The 24,510-nt window shown below is 46.2% G+C and overlaps 1 protein-coding gene across 7 annotated transcripts in view; it reads right to left on the reverse strand.

The window, feature by feature from the left end:
- Window positions 1–5,780: 5,780 nt before the first annotated feature.
- KYAT1 (kynurenine aminotransferase 1) overlaps window positions 5,781–24,510 on the reverse strand; it is a 108,876-nt gene continuing 90,146 nt past the window's right edge. For 6 of the 7 annotated variants that reach the window (XM_073600100.1, XM_073600103.1, XM_073600101.1 and 3 more), the window contains one exon: window positions 16,429–16,968. In XM_073600100.1, coding sequence (XP_073456201.1) covers window positions 16,891–16,968 — 78 coding nt within the window. In that variant the 3' untranslated portion in view covers window positions 16,429–16,890. Of the gene's footprint in view, window positions 7,817–16,428; window positions 16,969–24,510 lie in introns of those variants that run through there. The other variant, XM_073600099.1, reaches the window with a different exon arrangement.

Below are 24,510 nucleotides of genomic sequence, written 5' to 3' on the forward strand. Positions count from 1 at the left end.
CCATCTCCAGGTGAATGGACACTGGTGGACCAAAAGGTCTTCAGGCAGGAAGTGATCCCGTATATAACCCCTCCCATACAGGAAGTACTTTAGTTTTGGAACAAGCACTAAATCCTCAAAAAAGAGGGGAGGGATCTCTGTGTCCCATGATGTACTCAAAGAAAAGGATTTTACAGGCAAGTATGACGAAATAATCCTATTTTCTTTTTCATACATCATGGGACACAGAGTCAGGCTAATATTCATTGCCTGCTGGGATGTCTCAGAGCAATAGCCTTGAAAGGAGGGAGACACCATGCCAAACAATTGCCATCAGACCTTATATGGCAGCCCGCAGTACACTGTGGCCGAAACCCGAATCCTCGGCTGCTCAAACATCCACTTAATAAAATTTTGTGAACGTATGCATTGAAGACCAGGAAGCAGCCTTACAAATCTGAGCCACAGATATCTGATGGCGAAAAGGCCAGGAGGTTCCTACACCCCTGCTAGAATGAGCTCTCACCCTAAAGGGAGGAGCTTTGTGTTTCAGACCATAGGCCTGAATGACCAATTGACGGACCCAATTGGCAATGAAAGCTTTGGAAGCTGCCTGCCCCTTCTTGGGTGGTCTTTTTTTTTTTGTTTTACCAAGAGTCTGATCCTCGGATCTCCGCAGACCTAGACAAATAAACCTTGACTGCCTGGACAACGTCCAAAGAATGCAGTCGTCTCTCTTCCACCAAACGAGGCTGAGAGAAAAAAGGCGGCAAAATAATGTCCTGATTTAAATGAAAGGCTGGCACCCCTTTTGGCAAAACGGATGGAACAGGTCGTAACATGACTCTGTCGTGGTGAAGGATCAAGTACAGTTCCCTGCATGAAAGGGCCGCCAACTCCAACACCCTTCTAGTCGAGTTGATAACCATCAGGAAGGCTAGCTTGCATGACAGCAAGTCTAATGGAATTTCCTTAATAGGTTCAAATGGTTGTTTCAGTAACACAGACAGCACCAAGTTCAAGTCCCAAGGACACATAGGTGACCTAATGGGGGGAAGCAAGCAAGTTGCCCCTTGCATAAAGGTTTGAATGAGTGAATAGGAGGCTAAAGGCCTTTGGAAGAATACTGATAGGGCCGAAACTTGACCTCTGATTGTACTCAAAGCCAATTTGATTTCCACAGCTGACTGTAGAAAAGAGAGAATTCTCCCAATCACATATTTCCGAGGATGCCATTTTCTGGCTTCACACCATGCAATATAAGTCTTCCAGACCTTATGATAAATCTTCCTAGTGACAGCTTTTCTAGCATTCACTAGAGTAGACACCACTGGTCTCGAGATGCCACGGTCCTTTAACACTCTGGCTTCAATAGCCATGCCGTCAAATTTAGAGACTGTAAACTGGGGTGGAATATAGGACCCTGAGACAGTAGATCGGGGGGATGTGAATGCGTCCATGGCCCATCTATTGTCAGTCTCACAATCTCCAGGAACCAGGGCCTTCTGGGCCAGGCTGGTGCCACCAGAATGACTGGAACCCCCTCTCCGAATCCTGCGCAACAAAATGTAGAAGGAGAGGGATCGGAGGGAAAGCATAAACCAGGGAGTACTGGCTCCATGGAACTTTCAGAGCATCTGCTCCAAATGCCAGAGGATCTCTTGCTCGAGACGCAAACTGCTGTAGCTTGTTGTTGAACCTGGATTCCAGTAGGTCGACCTCTGGCCATCCCCAACGTTGGCAAATTTCCTGGAACACCTCTGGGTGTAGGGACCATTCCCCCGGGCAGATCTGCTGGCAGCTGAGATAATCTGCCTTCCAGTTCTCTACTCCCAGGATATAGACTGCCGATATAATTGGCACATGTCCCTCTGCCCAGGCTAGTATGTAGGGTCGCTCCCCAGCCAGAGAGACTGGCATCTGTATTCAGTACTCTCCAAGTTCCCGGGAGAAAGGATTTTCCCTTTCGCAGGTTCTGATCCTTCAACCACCTGTTTAGGCTTAAGCATGCCTGAGGAGATAAGCACATTGGATAATCCAGGGCTTTTCTTCCTCTGTTCCAAGCCAACAAGATGTCTTGTTGTAAGGGCCTGGAATGGAACTGGGCATAGGTCACTGCCTCAAAGGAGGATACCTTCCTCCCTGGAAGACTCATACAGAGCCGAATGGAGGGTTGTCTGGTGCCCCTTATCTGACGCACAGATCCTTATGGGTGGCAAGAATACTCTTGCTTGGACCATGTTTAGGATCAGACCTAAATACTTTAGACTTTGACCTGGTCTCAAGGCTGACTTTTCGGTATTTATGATCCAGCCTAAGCTTTTCAAATACCACACTGTGTATATTATGCTCTGTTCTAGAGCCTGTACTGAGTGATCTCTAAGCAGGAGGTCGTCCAGATACCCAAGCACCAGAATCCCTTGGGCCCTTAAAAGACCCAGTACTGGTGCTAGGACCTTTGTGAACACCCGGGGAGCTGTAGCAAGCCCAAAGGGTAGAGCCACAAACTGAAAATGACGTTCCTCTACTGCAAAACATAGGAACCTCTGATGAGGCTGAAAGATAGGTACGTGTAAATACGCGTCTTTTATAATCGATGGAGGCTAGAAAGTCTCCCCTCTGGAGTGAGGTTACTACTGAGCGGACGGACTCCATCCGAAAGGACTGTATCAATAGATATCTGTTCAGGGACCTTGGGTCCAAAACGGGCCTTGTGTCTTCGTTTGGTTTCTGAACCGTAAACAGGTTTGAGTAAAACCCTGTGCCCCTTTCGAATACAGGAACTTTTTGGAGGATCCGAGTGAACGCTGGATCTTAGAAACCTGAGGGGGAACCCCCCCGCAACTCCAGCTTGTAACCACAAGATATAATTGAGTTGACCCACTCGTCCTGAATGGTCATTTTCCAAATGTCCGCAGAGTGCAGCAGTCTTCCCCCCACCCGATGGAGTGGGGGCGTCCCCTCAAAAGGAGGGCTTGGTGCTGAGTTTAGAAGAATTTTGGACCCAGGGCTTTTTCTGGCCCTGGCCTTGCAGCTTGCCCCGGGCCCTAGCACCCTGACACTGAGACATTTGAGGAAGCAGACTCTGGGTTTTTAAACGAGGGATGTCTGGTGCTTTTCTTCACAGGAAGTAGAGAACTCTTCCCTCCGGAAATCTTTTGGATATATTTGTCCAAGTGATCACCGAATAAACGTTCCCCATGAAACGGGAAACCTGCCAATAACTTTTTACAAGGTTACTCGGCTAAGCAGTTCTTAAGCCATAAAAGTCTGCGCATATGTACAGACAAGAGCCAGATGAGAAACCTGCTGCAATTGAATCCTTTAAAGCATTAAACAGCAAAACACAGCACTCGAGGAATATCTGTCTTACTTTCAGGCAGATCATCCTCCTGGCTAGGCCTATCAGGCCGTTTGACCTGATCCTTTACAGACTGGCAAATACCAATTGCTGCAACAGCTGGCTGAATAGCTGAACTGACCAAAGAAAAGGAAGTCTTTAATAATAACTCAAATTTCTTGTCAACAGGGTCTTTCAAGCCCTGTGCGTTATCTACTGGACAAGTTAAGTTCTTGTTTAAAGGAAGAGACTCCTGCATATACGGCTAGCATACTCCAACTTTTCATCCATGGGATATAAAAGGGAAAACCTCTTAGGAGGAACAAAAGTCCTGTCAGGATGTTCCCAATCAGAATACACTGCCTGTTCCAACAGGGGGTCTAGAGGGAAAGTCTGTGCGACCTGTAGAGGCCTCAGAGATCCCAAAGAGGACCGGGGGGGCTCAATCACCTCTGCAAAAGGCAACTTAAAGGCAGAATGAACCATTTCGGTCAGAGTCAGGATCAAAAGCCTCTGCGACTGAGAGGCAGACATCGACTGGATATCTTCTTGTCCAGATAGCTCGGAAGCAGACTCATCTGCCAGGCACGCCACCGAATCCTGAGCTGTCACGCTTCCTGACACTCTGTGGGATGGAGGCAATCATGCCAGCAATCTTGTGCTCTAACCCGGCTAGGGCTGAGGACAATTCATCTTTAGTGATAAAGGGTGAAGCAGCAGCGTTGACTGTAGGGCTTAATAGGGCTCACCAAGCCCCTGTGCAACAATCCTGCCTAGCACCTTTAGCCTGCCAAGCAACACCTGGTGACTCATGTGACCAGGGTAAGGAAAAATGAACCACTGCAAGTGTCTGTTCAGAGCCTGCTCTGTGTCCCACAGCTACTGGAAGCACCACATGTTTGTCCTACACAGCTTAAAATAAGCTGGGTGTGCGCCGGAGCGTTCTGTGTGTGCGTGACTGTATTCGCGTACGACACAGATCTTCGTGCCCCAGATAAAGGCTACGCACATGTGCGGCAAAGCCATGTGCGCCATGGCCACCAAACAAACTGCTGAGCCCAGCGGCGCTCTTGCGAATGAACGTGCGCCATGGCGAACCAAGGTGAAATGGCGCACCGTCGTGCGCCATCATACAGGTAAAAAACAGCCAGACACAAGCAAAAAAGGTACACTTTGCAAACACCCACAGCTATCCCAAAACTCCCCCGTATGGTCACTGCACACAGGTGTCCAGCTTTTAGCTAGCTTGACTGATTGTTACAATCACTGGGACACCCCACAATAATAAAACTTACCCGTCCAGGCGCAAGGCCACTTAGAAACTAAGGGCCCAATCTTCACCCTTCACGGCGGGTTCCTGTCACTTGGACCTTCAAGGACTGGGTACCCTTTTCATGTTTAGGGTCCACTCCCTTGGACTTGTACAGCACCCTGCAGGAAATGCCTTAGCGCTGTAGCATCCAGGATTTCCACTACGCAGGGTCCAGCGCCCAGAGGCCACATTACAGGTAAAACCTTGCAGGATCTTGAGTCTTCTTTGCGAGGCTCGGGTACCATTTATCTAAGTATAAGAGCCTGTGTCAAATGGATCCGATCAGTCAATCCCTTGATTCATTTTGGAACCTTTTTTGGGACTAGAGATCTGGAGCTCAAACAAACCGTGCCATCCACCTTGTAGACACTGGTAAAAAACGAAAGTAAAGTACTTCTTGTATGGGAGGGGTTATATAGGGGATCACTTCCTGTCTGAAGACCTTTGGTCTACCAGTGTCCATTCACCTAATGATGGAGTATAACCCAGCAGGTAATGAATATTAGCCTGACTCTGTGTCCCATGATGTATGAAAAAGAAATTATTATTAGTGGATACAAGCACAATATAACTTACAAAATTCTTGCTAAATCTAAAAAGATAAAACTGTATTGGAGGTAATAAATAAACACAAGGGTGCCTTGGCAGCAGGGGGAATCTGATGGACAGGTTTCAGGGCCTCCAAAAATGTGACAGAATGTCAGGAAAATAGATCAGTAATTTATGCCCCTGGAATGCCTGCAGGTGATTAAATGGTGCACGTTTAGAGATATTTACAGTACCTATAGTGTAAGCATTATTATAGGCCTGGTCCGCGGTTTTAGCACTGGATGCGCAGGTGCACAGGTTTTTCTTCCCCATTGAAAGCTTGGGGGTTGCAGTGTGTTCAGGCGGAGGAGAGGGGAAAGGAATGTTCCCACCAGGTAGTGGAAATGATGGCTGAAGTGTTTGGGTGGCGAGAAGCAAGACTAGCCTCCCCCAAACCAACATGGATTATTTTTAATCCTCATTCTGCTAACATTAGTGAATAGATAAAGTATATCATATTTACTTGTTTTAAACTTTTACTTTTTACATTTCTTCAATAACTTCCTGTTTTTTTGTCTAGGCAAATTATGTCATACATGGTGTTCAAACATTACTCAGACGTGAAAGAGAAAATCTTTTATTGCACATATTTCAAATATCCATTCCACTCATAAGAAAAAAGTCGCTTTAGGTTCAGTAATTTAACAATCTTTATAAGGGTTAGGCAAATCTTAGAGCCCAGTTTTGGTTGGCATTACCAATGTCAAAAACTGTGAATTTAGAATGGAGATCACACAGTAGTTCTAGGTACAGTCAAGTCCATAAATATTGGGATAGCGACACAATTCTAATCTTTTGAAACAAACAAGATATGCTTGTTGTGCAGATATTCAGCTTTAATTTGAGGGTATTTACATCCATATCAGGTGAACGGTGTAGGAATTACAACAGTTTGTATATGTGCCTCCCACTTTTTAAGGGACCAAAAGTAATGGGACAATTGGCTGCTCAGCTGTTCCATGGCCAGGTGTGTGTTATTCCCTTATTATCCCATTTACAAGGAGCAGATAAAAGGTCCAGAGTTCATTTCAAGTGTGCTATTTGCATTTGGAATCTGTTGCTGTCAAATCTCAATATGAGATCCAAAGAGCTGTCGCTATCAGTGAAGCAAGCCATCATTAGGCTGAAAAAACAAAACAAACCCATCAGAGAGATAGCAAAAACATTAGGTGTGGCCAAATCAGCTGTTTGGAACATCCTTACAAAGAAAGAAGGCACCGGTGAGCTCAGCAACACCAAAAGACCCGGAAGACCACGGAAAACAACTGTGGTGGATGACCGAAGAATTCTTTCCCTGGTGAAGAAAACACCCTTCACAACAGTTGGCCAGATCAAGATCACTCTCCAGGAGGTAGGTGTATGTGTGTAAAAGTCAACAATCAAGTGAAGACTTCACCAGAGTGAATACAGAGGGTTCACCACAAGATGTAAACCATTGGTGAGCCTCAAAAACAAGAAGGCCAGATTAGAGTTTGCCAAACATCTAAAAAAGCCTTCACAGTTCTGGAACAACATCCTATGGACAGATGAGACCAAGATCTACTTGTACCAGAGTGATGGGAAGAGAAGAGTATGGAGAAGGAAAGGAACTGCTCATGATCCAAAGCATACCACCTCATCAGTGAAGCATGGTGGTAGTAGTGTCATGGTATGGGCATGTATGGCTACCAATGGAACTGGTTCTCTTGTATTTATTGATGTGACTGCTGACAAAAGCAGCAGGATGAATTCTGAAGTGTTTCGGGCAATATTATCTGCTCATATTCAGCAAAATGCTTTAAAACTCATTGGACGGCACTTCAAAGTACAGATGGACAATGACCCAAAGCATACTGCGAAAGCAACCAAAGAGTTTTTTTAAGGGAAAAAAGTGGAATGTTATGCAATGGCCAAGTTAATCACCTGACCTGAATCGGATTGAGCATGCATTTCACTTGCTGAAGACAAAACTGAAGGGAAAATGCCCCAAGAACAAGCAGGAACTGAAGATAGTTGCACTAGAGGCCTGGCAGAGTATCACCAGGGATGAAACCCAGCATCTGGTGATGTCTATGCATTCCAGACTTCAGGCTGTAATTGACTGCAAAGGATTTGCAACCAAGTATTAAAAAGTGAAAGTTTGATGGATGATTGTTAATCTGTCCCATTACTTTTGGCCCCTTAAAAAGTGTGAAGCACATATCACCTGGTTTGAATGTAAATACCCTCAAATTAAAGCTGAAAGTCTGCAGTTAAAGCACATCTTGTTCGTTTCATTTCAAATCCATTGTGGTGGTGTATAGAGCCAAAAATATTAGAATTATGTTGATGTCCTAATATTTATGGACCTGGCTGTATAAACAGAAGTCAGCAACTCATTATCTGTCTTACAGGGTCATCACCATGGACTATGGAACCCAACAGCAGCACTATTATTTTCAAAGGTATTGTACAGGACTACAGGACTGAAATCAGATGGGAGTCAGAGAAAGGCCTCTTATTAATTATAAGCTGCTTCAGAGTTAAGGAGCCATGGTTGACTACAGTTCTTTTTGTCCAGATGACTCTGAGCTCCACTTCTGTAATATCTTCTCTACAGCATCCAATGTAGCATCCTCCTAAAAAAAAAAAAAAAAAAGGAAAAAAAAGTAAGTGGAGTGTCCCAGCTCACCTTGTCCAATAGAGAAAACACCCCATCAAATCTGTAAGAACCTGTGTTAACCTTTAAGCGAAACTAAACCCTCCTATCCTTTACAGCCAAGGAAGTTGCCATCTTAGACTCTGTTTGATCTGCAATTGCCATGGTGCTGCACATGCGTTAAGTTTGGACACCAGCCATTTGGTGTATTGACAGTTGGTAAAGAGCTCAAGCAACACTGACAGTTATTGATGGCATTCCTTGGGATGTCACAGTTTTAGGAAACCATTAAATCAATAGGTTTATTTCCACTTTCAGCACTCCTGAATCCCAGGCTCAGGCTGTACATAGATCCTCAAATGTTTGATCAAGCTGATATTAAGCCCCTACCACCTGTAATTAAACTGTCAAATATCAGAGCTTCAGTGCCTCCTAGTGCACTGAAGTTGACACTTCGCATATAGGCTAATGGCTAGGAAAAGGCCACAGGGCCTCTGGTGGAGATTGCAGACAGTCTTGTTTAAGTCAAACAGATCCTGTTGCCTAGTTTGCCAAAGTACAGGTTCTTAATAATTATTACAGGGAATAACAAATATGTCACAAATGAAGAACACATATGTAGGCTGGTTTACCATGTGTAGCACTCTGGAGTTTAGGCAGGGATGCTCCTCACAAATTTACTTGCCAGGAGTAGTTATCCAGGTTGATTGTTAGAGATCCATGGATTTCTCCCTAAGTTTGGCCTTGTTGCACTTCTCTTCTACCACTAGGTGGCTGGGTACTTGGTGGTATTAGATATGAGAAGGGCAACCCAAGGTCAGGTTATGGGTATATGGGGTATCTCAGCCAATGGGCAGGGGTTTTCTTGAATCCCTTGGCCTGCTGGGAGAGCCTATATATATATATACATATATATATATATATATATATATATATATATATATATTTTTTTTTTTTTTTTCGGGTGGAGTCAGGTGCTCTGGGTTCTGTGCCACCTGGACGGATGTCTGAATGGACATGTGTCGTGTGCCCCGGGCTGCTAGGCTGGAGATTGGGCCTATCCCGGGGGCGTCTGGCTGCTAGGCTGTCTGAGGGCCTATCCAGAAGTAAGAGAGCAGCACAGGGTTGGGATTGCGGCTTACAGTCCAACCAAAAGCCATGGTTCTGCCAGCAGGAGAACCTGTCGGTGGTCGGAGGTAGAAGGGAATCTGTCGTCACAAAAAGGGACCAACCACCTTATTACCAGGGACCACAGTGAGTAACTGAAGCAAGTACCGGAGCAGTATTCTCACCTAACGGGCACGGTGGAGAATCGGGAAACTTCAGTCGTTGATCAAGTCAGGGACCCAGCCAGCGGAGGTGAGGCTTGCAGAGCAGCCCTGTGTGTCAAGCCAGGGACCGAGCAGGCCAGTGGAGTGAAGCTTGGGGAGTATTAGGAGTGCCAAGCTAGGGACCCAGCAGAGAGGCAGGGGTGATGCTTGAGGAAGATACCACCGTGAAGATTGGGGGAGCTCAAGGGATTCAGTGGCAGTGAATCAGTGGGTCTAGTGAGAGACCGGGAGCTCAGTGTACTGAAGAACTACAAGGAGAAGTTGTAGTGAAGGTGAAAGAACTGTTACACTTTGTGTTAAGAACTGTTAAAAGACTGTTGCCATAGGAGACAGCATTCCTGCACGTGCAGATGTGGCTTCTTGCTGGAGGCCTTTCCCTGCACCGACGTCCTCCTATTGAAGTCTTTGAGTCTGCTAATTGAACTTGCAACTACTCAAGGGTGTCCTGGTCCTAACCCTCTTTCCCCCATAAAAGTTTGTAAGAGAAATAAACATCTCTTTTGCATTCAAGAAGTATCTGGCGCCCAATAACTTTATCCACCTTGCACCCACTATGCCTCACAACCCACCACATATAGAAGGATGTCAGCCATCTCTGGCCCTGGAGGTTCCCATCGAACTGAAGGAGGCTGGAGACCTTGCTACACATGGTTAAAGTGTTACTAAACCCACAACAGTAAAATCAGTCTGTATTTTGCATGCTTGTTATACTCACTGTGGAACCTAAGGGGTTAATCCTCTGCATTGTGTAAAAAGGCTGTTTGATCCTGTCTTCTCTGATGCTCCCCTTCTTCCACAGTCCCCAATCCATCTGCCTATAGTACAAAGTCTTGGGGGCACTCTGCACATGCTCAGTTTTGTGTGTATTGCCAGAGAGTTTTTTTTTTTCTCAGGAGGGTGCATGTGATCGGCACAGGGCCAAACAGCACTGTCCAGACAGAGGGTTCAGCCTCATAGGACAGTCAGGGAAGAATAAAATCTCCTTCTACAAGCTTTAAGCAGTACTTTGCCGGACACTGATAGAAGTCACAATAAGGTCCGACACTGATAGAAGTCACGATAAGGTATTTAGCAGTTTATATTTACTAAAATAATTTCCATGTTCTGTGTACTGTGGGCGACCAGATGTAGTGAATGCAGGGTCCTGGATTTAGTAAAACTAAAACAAAAGAACTTTGGGCTTTACTGACAAATGTAAATGTTTTGAGAGCTTGTTAGGATTAGGAAATGGGAGCATAACAAGGATAATTACCTTGCTAACCTTAAACTGGCCATGCATGATTAGCCTTTGTTTTCTTTTGTTCAGCCATTTTCCTCTATCCACACAAAGGAGGTGGATCAAGGCATGGTCTTCGACTTAGACAGTGTATTCTGACAACAACACCCTCTGCTGTCAGAATAAACCCAGCAGATAAAAACAGAAAATTTTCCAACATGTCCCTTTAACAAAAAGTGATTAAATGATCAACTTCTGTTGAGTGGTGACAGCGACACACTGAATAAAATTCGGCAGGTCCCTACTGAACTGGTTTCATTTTGATCAGTTTATGGCCAGCTAAGCTACTGTATATGTGACGCTGTTGCCAAAAGAACTCAGAAGATTCATTTTATAACCTGCTCTAGACATTATTGGTTAAACTAGACCAGTAGTTCTCAGCCTTCTAGTGCCATGACCCCTTGATAAAATTTCCCAAGTTGTGGGGACACCTAACAGTAAAATTATTTTCGTAGCTTGGGTTGTCAGCACGCAAGGCAAGACAAGTCATCTGCACCCCTAACCCTCGGACATTTAGCACTCCCTGAGTCCCTTCCACTCGTACAGTATTAAAACCCCTTATGGTACATTTTAGGATGTACCACTCTTTTTTTCTTCTTTCTTTCCCTTTTATCTCTCTCTATGCTAATTTCTTGTTTTTTTCCCCATCCCTCTCTAGCTGTATTTCTTGTTCTTTTTTCTTATCCTCTCTCCCCCTTTTTCTTTGTTCCTCCCCCTCTTTTCCTCTCCCTTTTATTCCCCCTCTCACTCCTTGGTGGGGGGGGGAATGGGATCAGTGGCAGTGCTGACGGGTAATTGGGATGAGTGGCAGTGCTGGCGGGTAGTTGGGATGAGTGGCAGTGCTGGCGGGTAGTTGGGATGAGTGGCAATGCCGGCGGGTAGTTTGGATGAGTGGCAATGCCGGCGGGTAGTTGGGATGAGTGGCAATGCCGGCGGGTAGTTGGGATGAGTGGCAGTGCTGGCAGGTAGTTGGAATGAGTGGCAGTGCTGGCGGGCAGTTGGGATGAGTGTCAATGCTGGCGGGTAGTTGGGATGAATGGCAATGCTGGCGGGTAGTTGGGGTGAGGAGCAGTGCTAGTGGGGGGTGGGTCCCTAGTCAGCTGACCTCTAGTCTCTGCCCCCCAGCCATGCCGTGAACTAAATGGGCGGCTGCGAAGAGGCTGAGTGGGTGGCCGTGGGCTCCAGGAACAGCCAAGCTGGGAGCCTGCAAAAAGGCTGGGAGAGCAGCGCGGGCATCAGGAACAGCCCAGGATTCTGTGACCCCTGGCCAGGGCCGTCTTTAAGGCAAGGCAAAAGGGGCAGCTGCCCTGGGCCCTGTCATTGTTGTGGGGCCCAAAAGAGCTGCCTCATAATTGCCAACTTTTCCAGTTTAAATTCCCTCGTCCCTTGAGGTTTTAGTCTCATGCAGTGTCCTAATATCTCAGTTTGAAGTTCTGTTATTAATGCTGCCCAGCTCTGTCTTTTTGTTGTGTACAGATGACTCACCTGCAGACCCTGTGTTTACATGTAAATACCGGCATCGATATGTAAATAGCAGCGGCAAATACTGGCAGACCGGCAGCATTCTATGTAAATAGAGGTGGTATTCATATGTATATCATGCCCCCCTGAGGTCATATCCACCATCACCTATACTGAATGCTACCCACTGGGGAGATAAAGGGGCATGCTTGAAAGTCCTGCCTACAACTGTGGTCATAAAGCCTACTATCAGCCTGTTCTGCAAAGGTAAGCAAATTAGTGGGGGGAGGGTAGTGTGTGTGTGGTGTGCAGGGGTAGGCAGAGAAGGAATTACAGTTTGGGGTGCACAGGTGAGCAAGGTCCAGTCCATGGTGTGCAGCCAGTGAGGAGATGATGTGCTGTAACCTCTAGCAACCAATCAGTAAGCAGTAATGATGTGCAGTAACCAATCAGTGAACAGTATTGATGTACAGTAATCTCTAGCAACCAATCAAGCAGAAATCATGTGCTGTAACCTCTAGCAACTAATTAGTGAGCTGAAATGTGTGCTTTAACCTCTAGCAACCAGTCAGTGAGCGGTAATGATACACTGTAACCTCTGGCAACCAATCGCAATCACTGTCTAATCTGATTCAGTAAACCGATTTTGAGTCTAGCTGCTATTTATTGTATGTCTCAGAGCAGGTGGAGAGCAAAAAACTGCATGGGGGGGCCCCAAGAAAATTTTTGCCCAGGGTCCAATCATTAAAGATGGCCCTGTAAACACCTATGCTCCACTCCCCCCCCCCACCCTTCCTGAAGCCCTTTTAAGTGCTCACCCACCTACCTCCAGTTTTGCTGTTTATCCCTTGTGATAGCAAAAAAGTTGATTCAAATTACATAAATAAAAACAAAGAAACAGCGTATCTAATTTAAACAAAACATTGTCGTGCAAACACATACGTAGGTCCAGCACGCATATGTTAACAGTAATTGCACCACACATTTGAGGTATCGCCGCAAACGTCAGACCGAGGGCACTAATAATCCAGCAATAATTCTAGCACAAGACCTCCAGTGTAACGTTAAACTGGCAGCCTGTAAAGAAGCATGGGAATGTTAACGCATGACATGGTAGGTACTACTAAATAATAAGTCTACTAAACCCCTACTCACCAGACCACTTTTCTGAACTGAGTAACCAACCTCTTCTGAACCCTGTTTATGTATTCCCCTATACACTTCTTCACCTACCCTTCCTGTGGTGCAACACCAACATCCTCTTCTGACCCCCACCCTAGCGAAACCTGTTTGGGTGTTCTCCTATACACTTCTCCCCCCTACCCATGGTCCAACACCAACCTCCTCTTCTGCCCATCTTCTCCTGAACCTTGTTTTGGTGTTTTCCAACACACCACCCTTCTCCCAATTTCTTTCTCTCAGGGTGCATGTACTTATCCTTTTTCTGTATTCCCACAACCAATTTGCCCTTCTTCCTCCCCTTTTTGGTGCATGCACACCCACCCATGATGTTTCTTCGTCCCAATCCCTACCCTGTTCGTCCCCTTCTCAAGGCTCCCCAACAATTCTGATGCCATCTCCCATCTTTAATCAGTCACTTCTCCCATCTAGACTCCACACTCCCCAGCTCATACCACCCATTTTATCCGGCCCACACTGGGCTAGATAGGCAATTATTGGCACTCAAACAAGTCAATACCTTCTCCCCGCCACCTGAAATTCAGCATGCCACAGCAGGGTATTGAACTCACAACCTCACGATAACACATCAGGTGCTTTACCCATTGCACCACCACTGGAGGTGCTTGCAAAAGCCTATAAAAAACAGGGCCATATCAGACATGGTAACTGTCTACTCTATACCAAGGGATTTTAATACACCCTAGATCTCACCATAAGGAAGAGAAGAGCCACCGCCATATGCTCTACTGCAAGAAGATGGCGACAGTGGTCAGTCCATCATGTGGTCTTCATTAGTATAGTGGTGGGTGTCCCCGCCTGTCACGCGGGAGACCGGGGTTCGATTCGGGGAGATGAGTTTTCATTTTCAACAGGAGCTATGCTTAACTCAAGTCCTTCAAATGGTCTTTTAGGAGGGGCCTTATTGGTCTGGAAATTAATCTTCTGGCGACCCTGCTCAAAACACCAAGTCTAAAGGGTTTCTGTCCAGTGTCAAATTTGACACTACAGAAGGAGGATTAGATTCTGGATTAGATTGCACCCAATCCCCCCATATTACTGAGCCCAAGCAATTCAATACCTTTCCCCAACTTCAAATTCAGCTTATGATGCTTCTTTTCAAAACCAACACAAGCTCCTCAGACAGTGGTGCAAGTGGAAGAGCACCAGGCTTGTAAGCGAAAAGTCACTAGTGCGCATCCCTGGATTGCACACACATTGTGTGCAAACAATGTGGGAGAGCATATTTTGGATTCCCTAGAGTGCAGGCTCGAAAAAAAAAAAAAATGAGCAAGGGAGCTGGCTGGTATATGTGGCGATCAAAGGAGACCCTGAGGGAGGAAAGTATCCACAGTATCCCTTAAGGCGGTGGTTCTCAACCCTTCTAGTGCTGTGGCCCCTTGATAAAGTTTCCCAAGTTGTGGGGACCCCAAACAGTAAAATTACCTTGCCTTGGGTTGTGAGCACCCAAGGCAAGACAAGTAATTAGCGCCCCTAACCTCCGGACATTTAGCCCTCCATGAGTCCCTTCCACTCCTATAGGATTAAAACCCCTTATGGTACATTTTAGGATGTACCACTCCCTCTTTGTTCTCCTTTCTTTCCCTTTTATCTCTCTCTATCCTAATTTCTTGGGGATTTTTCCCCATCCCTCTCTTTAGCTGTCTTTCTTGTTCTTTCTCATTCTTTCTCTCCCTTTTTCTTTTCTCTCCCCTTTTCTTTTTTCCTTCTCTTTCTCCTTGGAGGGGGGTAGGGGGAATGGGATGAGTGGCAGTGCTGGTGGGGAGTAGGGATGAGTGGCAATGCTGGGGGGAGTTCTGATCAGCCAACGTAGGTGCTCTTGATCAAGGTCATCTGTTGATCTGAGAACTGTAGTGGGGGCTTTTAATGGCAACTCTGATCACAGGTAGTGTTACTCACTGTGTCTCCAGCTTCACTGTGTCTCGCAGCAGTGACACCTATGCCAAAATCAGGAGATGGGATCTCCCCCAGCCTCTCCCACTTCACATTTCTCACCAGTCAGCTGACCTCTAGTCTCTGCCCCTCACCCATGCTGTGAACTGAATGTGTGGCTGCGAAGAGGCTGAGTGGGCGGCCGCAGGCTCCAGGAATAGTCCAGCTTGGTGGCCATGGGCTCCAGGGACAGCCCTGCTGGACGGCCGCGAAAAAGCTGGGAGAGCTTCAGGAACAGCACAGGATTTGGTGACCCCTGGCACATCGTCATTCCACCCGAGGGGGTCCCGACCCCCAGGTTGAGAACCACTGCCTTAAGGGGTGGAGTGGGTTGTCGGGGCCAAGAGGCACTGGGCGTGTATAGCTTGAGGAAGCGGAATTAGTAGGGCAGGGCTTGAGTGGAGGGGGGTCGAATAGGAAACACGGTTCAGCAAGCATGGAGGGTTTGGCACAGGCAAGGTTGGGGTGCCCCATAGAAAAAGGGAGGAGGTTGGCATGAGAAGCATAGTAACATGGAGCTGCTGAACAGGGGTGCATGCCTAAGGTTGGTTCCATAGAAGTGTGGCAAAGAGAGAAGGGAAAGCTATTGGGGGGGGGGGGGGATAAGAAGGGGGTACTTTTTTTGTGAAAAGGGTTACTACTAAATAAGCCTACGCACCAGAGCCCTTTTCTGAACCCTGTTTTGGTGTTCACCTATACACTTCTTCCCCCTACACTTCCTGTGGTGCAACACCAACCTCCTCTACTGACACCCCCCTCTAGTGAACCATGTTTTGGTGTTCCCCTATACACTTCTCCCACCTACACATGGTCCAACATCGACCTCCTCTCTCTCACCCTGTTTTGGTGTTTTCCAAAGCACCTCCCTACTCCCAAATTCTTTCGCTCGGGGTGCACGTACTTATCCTTTTTCAGTGTTCCCACAACCACTTTGCCCTCCCTCCTCCCCTTTTTGGTGTTCCCACACTCATCCCTGATGTTACTTCTTCCCTATCCCTCCGCTGTTCTCCCCCTTTTCAAGGCTCCCCAACAATCCTGACACCATCTCTCTTTTTATCAGTCACTTCCCCCGTCTATACTCCACTTCCCCTTACCCAACTCATATGAAAGCTTGGGGGTTGCATGGTGTTCAGGCGGAGGAGAGGGGAAAGGAATGTGCCCTCCAGGTAGTGGAAATGATGGCTGAAGTGTTTGGGTGGCGAGAAGCAAGACTAGCCCCCCCCAAACCAACATAGATTATTTTTAATCCTCATTCCGCTAACATTAGTGAATAGATAAAGTATATCATATTTACTTGTTTTAAACTTTTACTTTCTACATTTCTTCAATAACTTCCTGTTTTTTTGCCTAGGCAAATTATGTCATACATGGTGTTCAAACATTACTCAGACGTGAAAGAGAAAATCTTTTATTGCACATATTTCAAATATCCATTCCACTCATAAGAAAAAAGTCGCTTTAGGTTCAGTAATTTAACAATCTTTATAAGGGTTAGGCAAATCTTAGAGCCCAGTTTTGGTTGGCATTACCAATGTCAAAAACTGAGAATTTAGAATGGAGATCACACAGTAGTTCTAGGTACAGTCAGGTCCATAAATATTGGGATAGCGACACAATTCTAATCTTTTTGGCTCTATACACCACCACAATGGATTAGAAATGAAACAAACAAGATGTGCTTTAACTGCAGATATTCAGCTTTAATTTGAGGGTATTTACATCCAAATCAGGTGAACAGCAGCACTATTAATTTCAAAGGTGTTGTACAAGACTACAGGACTGAAATCAGATGGGAGTCAGAGAAAGGCCTCTTATTAATTATAAGCTGCTTCAGAGTTAAGGAGCCATGGTTGACTACAGTTCTTTTTGTCCAGATGACTCTGAGCTCCACTTCTGTAATATCTTCTCTGCAGCATCCAATGTAGCATCCTCCTAAAAAAAAAAAAAAAAAAAAAAAAAAAAAAGGAAAAAAAAGTAAGCGGAGTGTCCCAGCTCACCTTGTTCAATAGAGAAAACACCCCATCGAATCTGTAAGAACCTGTGTTAACCTTTAAGCGAAACTAAACTCTCCTATCCTTTACAGCCAAGGAAGTTGCCATCTTAGACTCTGTTTGATCTGCAATTGCCATGGTGCTGCACATGCGTTAAGTTTGGACACCAGCCATTTGGTGTATTGACAGTTGGTAAAGAGCTCAAGCAACACTGACAGTTATTGATGGCATTCCTTGGAATGTCACAGTTTTAGGAAACCATTAAATCAATAGGTTTATTTCCACTTTCACATTGATTCCCAAGTCCCCATGGAGCACTCCTGAATCCCAGGCTCAGGCTGTACATAGATCCTCAAATGTTTGATCAAGCTGATATTAAGCCCCTACCCCCTGTAATTAAACTGTCAAATATCAGAGCTTCAGTGCCTCTTAGTGCACTGAAGTTGACATTTCGCATATAGGCTAATAGGAAAAGGCCACGGGGCCTCTGGTGGAGACTGCAGACAGTCTTGTTTCAGTCAAACAGATCCTTTTGCCTAGTTTGCCAAAGTACAGGTTCTTAATAATTATTACAGGGAATAACAAATATGTCACAAATGAAGAACGCATATGTAGGCTGGTTTACCATGTGTAGCACTCTGGAGTTTAGGCAGGGATGCTCCTCACAAATTTACTTGCCAGGAGTAGTTATCCAGGTTGATTGTTAGAGATCCATGGATTTCTCCCTAAGTTTGGCCTTGTTGCACTTCTCTTCTACCACTAGGTGGCTGGGTACTTGGTGGTATTAGATATGAGAAGGGCAACCCAAGGTCAGGTTATGGGTATATGGGGTATCTCAGCCAATGGGCAGGGGTTTCTTGAATCCCTTCGCCTGCTGGGAGAGCCTATATATATATATATATATATATATATATATATATATATATATATATATATATATATATATATATATATATATTTTCGGGTGGAGTCAGGTGCTCTGGGTTCTGTGCCACCTGGACGGATGTCTGAATGGACATGTGTCGTGTGCCCCGGGCTGCTAGGCTGGAGATTGGGCCTATCCCGGGGGCGTCTGGCTGCTAGGCTGTCTGAGGGCCTATCCAGAAGTAAAAGAGCAGCACAGGGTTGGGATTGCGGCTTACAGTCCAACCAAAAGCCATGGTTCTGCCAGCAGGAGAACCTGTCGGTGGTCGGAGGTAGAGGGGAATCTGTCGTCACAAAAAGGGACCAACCACCTTATTACCAGGGACCACAGTGAGTAACTGAAGCAAGTAACGGAGCAGTATTCTCACCTAACGGGCACGGTGGAGAATCGGGAAACTTCAATCGTTGATCAAGTCAGGGACCCAGCCAGCGGAGGTGAGGCTTGCAGAGCAGCCCTGTGTGTCAAGCCAGGGACCGAGCAGGCCAGTGGAGTGAAGCTTGGGGAGTATTAGGAGTGCCAAGCTAGGGACCCAGCAGAGAGGCAGGGGTGATGCTTGAGGAAGATACCACCGTGAAGATTGGGGGAGCTCAAGGGATTCAGTGGCAGTGAATCAGTGGGTCTAGTGAGAGACCGGGAGCTCGGTGTACTGAAGAACTACAAGGAGAAGTTGTAGTGAAGGTGAAAGAACTGTTACACTTTGTGTTAAGAACTGTTAAAAGACTGTTGCCATAGGACACAGCATTCCTGCACGTGCAGATGTGGCTTCCTGCTGGAGGCCTTTCCCTGCACCGACGTCCTCCTATTGAAGTCTTTGAGTCTGCTAATTGAACTTGCAACTACTCAAGGGTGTCCTGGTCCTAACCCTCTTTCCCCCATAAAAGTTTGTAAGAGAAATAAACATCTCTTTTGCATTCAAGAAGTGTCTGGCGCCCAATAACTTTATCCACCTTGCACCCACTATGCCTCACAACCCACCACATATAGAAGGATGTCAGCCATCTCTGGCCCTGGAGGTTCTCATCGAACTGAAGGAGGCCAGAGACCTTGCTACACATGGTTAAAGTGTTACTAAACCCACAACACTAAAATCAGTCTGTATTTTGCATGCTTGTTATACTCACTGTGGAACCTAAGGGGTTAATCCTCTGCATTGTGTAAAAAGGCTGTTTGATCCTGTCTTCTCTGATGCTCCCCTTCTTCCACAGTCCCCTATAGTACAAAGTCTTGGGGGCACTCTGCACATGCTCAGTTTTGTGTGTATTGCCAGAGAGGTTTTTTTTTTTTTTTTATCTCAGGAGGGTGCATGTGATCGGCACAGGGCCAACCAGTACTGTCCAGACAGAGGGTGCAGCCTCATAGGACAGTCAGGGGAGAATAAAATCTCCTTCTACAAGCTTTAACCAGTGCTTGGCCGGACACTGATAGAAGTCACAATAAGGTATTTAGCAGTTTATATTTACTAAAATAATTTCCATGTTCTGTGTACTGTGGGCGACCAGATGTAGTGAATGCAGGGTCCTGGGTTTAGTAAAACTAAAACAAAAGAACTTTGGGCTTTACTGACAAATGTAAATGTTTTGAGAGCTTGTTAGGATTAAGAAATGGGAGCATAACAAGGATAATAATTACCTTGCTAACCTTAAACTGGCCATGCACAATTAGCCTTTGTTTTCTTGTGTTCAGCCATTTTCCTCCATCCACACAAAGGAGGTGGATCAAGGCACAGTCCTCGACTTAGACAGTGTATTCTGACAGCAACACCCACTGCTGTCAGAATAAACCCAGCAGATAAAAAGGGAACATTTTCCAACATGTCCCTTTAACAAAAAGCGATTAAATGATCAACTTCTGTTGAGTGGTGACAGCGACACACTGAATAAAATTTGGCAGGTCCCTACTGAACTGGTTTAATTTTGATCAGTTTATGGCCAGCTAAGCTACTGTATATGTGATGCTGTTGCCAAAAGAACTCAGAAGATTCATTTTATAACCTGCTCTAGACATTATTGGTTGAACTAGACCAGTAGTTCTCAGCCTTCTAGTGCCGTGACCCCTTGATAAAATTTCCCAAGTTGTGGGGACCCTAACAGTAAAATTATTTTCGTAGCTTGGGTTGTCAGCACGCAAGGCAAGACAAGTCATCTGCACCCTTAACCCTCTGACATTTAGCACTCCCTGAGTCCCTTCCACTCGTACTGTATTAAAACCCCTTATGGTACATTTTAGGATGTACCACTCTTTTTTTCTTCTTTCTTTCCCTTATAACTCTCTCTATGCTAATTTCTTGTTTTTTTCCCCATCCCTCTCTAGCTGTATTTCTTGTTCTTTTTTCTTATCCTCTCTCCCCCTTTTCCTTTGTTCCTCCCCCACTTTTCCTCTCCCTTTTATTCCCTCTCTTACTCCTTGGTGGGGGGGGGGCATGGGATCAGTGGCAGTGCTGACGGGTAATTGGGATGAGTGGCTGTGCTGACGGGTAGTTGGGATGAGTGGCAGTGCCGGGGGGTAGTTGGGATGAGTGGCAATGCCGGCGGGTAGTTGGGATGAGTGGCAATGCCGGCGGGTAGTTGGGATGAGTGGCAGTGCCGGCGGGTAGTTGGGATGAGTGGCAGTGCTGGCGGGTAGTTGGGATGAGTGGCAGTGCTGGCGGGCAGTTGGGATGAGTGTCAATGCTGGCGGGTAGTTGGGATGAGTGTCAATGCTGGCGGGTAGTTGGGATGAGTGGCAATGCTGGCGGGTAGTTGGGATGAATGGCAATGCTGGCGGGTAGTTGGGGTGAGGAGTAGTGCTAGTGGGGGGTGGAATGAGTGGCAGTTCTGATCAGCCAACTTAGGTGCTCTTGATCAAGGTCATCTGCTGATCTAAGAACTGTAGTGGGGACTTTTAATGGCAACTATAAATCACAGGTAGTATTACTCACTGTGTCTCCAGCTTCACTGTGACTCCAGCTCTGTGGTGTCTCAAAGCAGTGACACCTATGCCGAAATCAGGAGATGGGGTCTCCTCCAGCCTCTCCCACTTCACATTCCTCCCTAGTCAGCTGACCTCTAGTTTCTGCCCCCCAGCCATGCCATGAACTAAATGGGCGGCTGCGAAGAGGCTGAGTGGGTGGCCGTGGGCTCCAGGAACAGCCAAGCTGGGAGCCTGCAAAAAGGCTGGGAGAGCAGCGCGGGCATCAGTAAGAGCCCAGGATTCTGTGACCCCTGGCCAGGGCCATCTTTAAGGCAAGGCAAAAGGGGCAGCTGCCCTGGCCCTGTCATTGTTGTGGGGCCCAAAAGAGCTGCCTCATACTTGCCAACTTTCCCAGTTTAAATTCCCTCGTCCCTTGAGGTTTTAGTCTCACGCAGTGTCCTAATATCTCAGTGTGAAGTTCTGTTATTAATGCTGCCCAGCTCTGTCTTGTTGTTGTGTACAGATGACTCACCTGCAGACCCTGTGTTTACATGTAAATACCGGCATCGATATGTAAATAGCAGCGGCAAATAGTGGCAGACCGGCAGCATTCTATGTAAACAGAGGTGGTATTCATATGTATATCATGCCCCCCTGAGGTCATATCCACCATCACCTATACTGAATGCTACCCACTGGGGAGATAAAGGGGCATGCTTGAAAGTCCTGCCTACAACTGTGGCCATAAAGCCTACTATCAGCCTATTGAAAAAAGATGGTTGGACTATACCAGGGGATAATTCGGACAGATTTCCCAATGCCTAATAGACATAATAAAAGGAAAGAGAGAAGAGGGAAGCCCCCTTCCTCAAGATAAATGGGATTTTTTAGGGGAAATTGCTATGTCCATCAATAGTAGGTGAAGATCAAGCCAGTTAATAAAAATATACTTTTTAATCATGTCAAAATAAAATTTGTAACAAAAAGTGACATATATAAGAGCATATGACCATCCAGTAGTGAATTTCAGAATTCATACGTGACTATCAACCAACATGTTTCGCAAAGAACTTTCCGCTTCATCAGGGCTAGACACGATATCACTGATTCATTATAACTACTAATAAGATTTCAGAAGAATAGAGCAATCACCACCATTTACCGAGCATCAACCGCTAAATCAACTGGTGCGGATTGTCCCTGGGTGCCAGATCCCAGATGGACAATACCAGTAGGAGGTCTGGACCACACAAATAGGGCAGAACAAACTGGTAACCCGTACCCTAAGTGGGGAGGTAGAAGGGAGAGGCCTGAGGTAGCTCCTGGTTGGGTGAGTGTGTGTCCGCCCGTCACGATGGATGGCAGCAGGATGCAGAGTGCTTGCCCACCTACCTCCAGTTTTGCTGTTCATCCCTTGTGATTGCAAAAAAGTTGATTCAAATTACATAAATAAAAACAAAGAAACAGCGTATCTAATTTAAACAAAAAATTGTCGTGCAAACACATACGTAGGTCCAGCACGCATATGTTAACAGTAATCGCACCACACATCTGAGGTATCGCCGCAAACGTCAGACCGAGGGCACTAATAATCCAGCAATAATTCTAGCACAAGACCTCCAGTGTAACGTTAAACTGGCAGCCTGTAAAGAAGCATGGGAATGTTAACGCATGACATGGTAGGTACTACTAAACCCCTACTCACCAGACCACTTTTCTGAACCGAGTAACCAACACCAACCTCCTCTGAACCCTGTTTATGTATTCCCCTATACACTTCTTCCCCCTACCCTTCCTATGGTGCAACACCAACATCCTCTTCTGACCCCCCTCTAGTGAAGCCTGTTTTGGTGTTCTCCTATACACTTCTATCCCCTACCCATGGTCCAACATCAACCTCCTCATCTGACCGCCCCCACCACCTTTTTCCTGAACCCTCTTTTGGTGTTACCCTATACACTTCGCCCCCCTACCTATGGTCCAACACCAACCTCCTCTTCTGTCCATCTTCTCCTGAACCCTGTTTTGGAGTTTTCCAACGCACCTCCTATACCCCAATTTCTTTCTCTCAGGGTGCACATAACCTTTTTCTGTGTTCCCACAACCAATTTGCCCTTCTACCTCCCCTTTTTGGTGCACGCACACACACACCCGTGATGTTTCTTCTTCCCAAACCCTACCCTGTTCGCCTCCTTTTCAAGGCTCCCCAACAATTCTGACGCCATCTCCCATCTTTATTCAGTCACTTCTCCCATCTAGACTCCACACTCCCCAGCTCATACCACCCATTTTATCCAGCCCACACTGGGCTAGATAGGCGATCCTTGGCACCTAATCAAGTCAATACCTTCTTCCCCCCCACCTGAAATTCAGCATGCCACAGCAGGGATTTGAACTCACAACCCCACAATAACACATCAGGTGCTTTAACTATTGCACCACCACTGGAGGTGCTTGCAAAGGCCTATAAAAAACAGGGCCATATCAGACATGGTAACTGTCTACTCTATACCAAGGGATTTTAATACACCCTAGATCTCTCCATAAGGAAGAGAAGAGCCACCGCCATATGCTCTACTGCAAGAAGACGGCGACAGTGGTTAGTCCATCATGTGGTCTTCATTAGTATAGGGGTGGGTATCCTTGCCTGTCACGCGGGAGACCGGGGTTTGATTCCTCAACAGGAAGACGAGTTTTCATTTTCAACAGGAGCTATGCTTAACTCAAGTCCTTCAAATGGTCTTTTAGGAGGGGCCTTATTGGTCTGGAAATTAATCTTCTGGCCACCCCGCTCAAAACACCAAGTCTAAAGGGTTTCTGTCCAGTGTCAAATTTGACACTACAGAAGGACGATTAGATTCTGGATTAGATTGCACCCAATACCCCCATATTACTGAGCCCAAGCAATTCAATACCTTTCCCCAACTTCAAATTCAGCTTATGATGCTTCTTTTCAGAACCATCACAAGCTCCTCAGACAGTGGCGCAAGTGGACGAGCACCAGGCTTGTAAGCGAAAAGTCACTAGTTTGAATCCCTGGACCTGTGTGTGCTAACAATGTGGGAAAACGTATTTTGGATTCCCTAGAGTGCAGGCTCGAAAAAAAAAAAAAAAAAAAAATGAGCAAGGGAGCTGGCTGGTATATGTGGCGATCAAAGGAGACCCTGAGGGAGGAAAGTATCCACAGTATCCCTTAAGGCGGTGGTTCTCAAACCCTTCTAGTGCTGTGGCCCCTTGATAAAGTTTCCCAAGTTGTGGGGACCCCAAACAGTAAAATTACCTTGCCTTGGGTTGTGAGCACCCAAGGCAAGACAAGCAATTAGCGCCCCTAACCCCTGGACATTTAGCCCTCCATGAGTCCCTTCCACTCCTATAGGATTAAAACCCCTTATGGTACAATTTAGGATGTACCACTCCCTCTTTGTTCTCCTTTCTTTCCCTTTTATCTCTCTCTATCCTAATTTCTTGGGGATTTTTCCCCATCCCTCTCTTTAGCTGTCTTTCTTGTTCTTTCTCATTCTTTCTCTCCCTTTTTCTTTTCTCTCCCCTTTTCTTTTTTCCTTCTCTTACTCCTTGGAGGGGGGTAGGGGGAATGGGATGAGTGGCAGTGCTGGTGGGGAGTAGGGATGAGTGGCAATGCTGGGGGGGAGTTCTGATCAGCCAACTTAG

Source organism: Aquarana catesbeiana, linkage group LG09 (genome assembly GCF_042186555.1).
Source record: "Aquarana catesbeiana isolate 2022-GZ linkage group LG09, ASM4218655v1, whole genome shotgun sequence".
In the NCBI taxonomy this organism is placed as follows: Eukaryota; Metazoa; Chordata; class Amphibia; order Anura; family Ranidae; genus Aquarana; species Aquarana catesbeiana.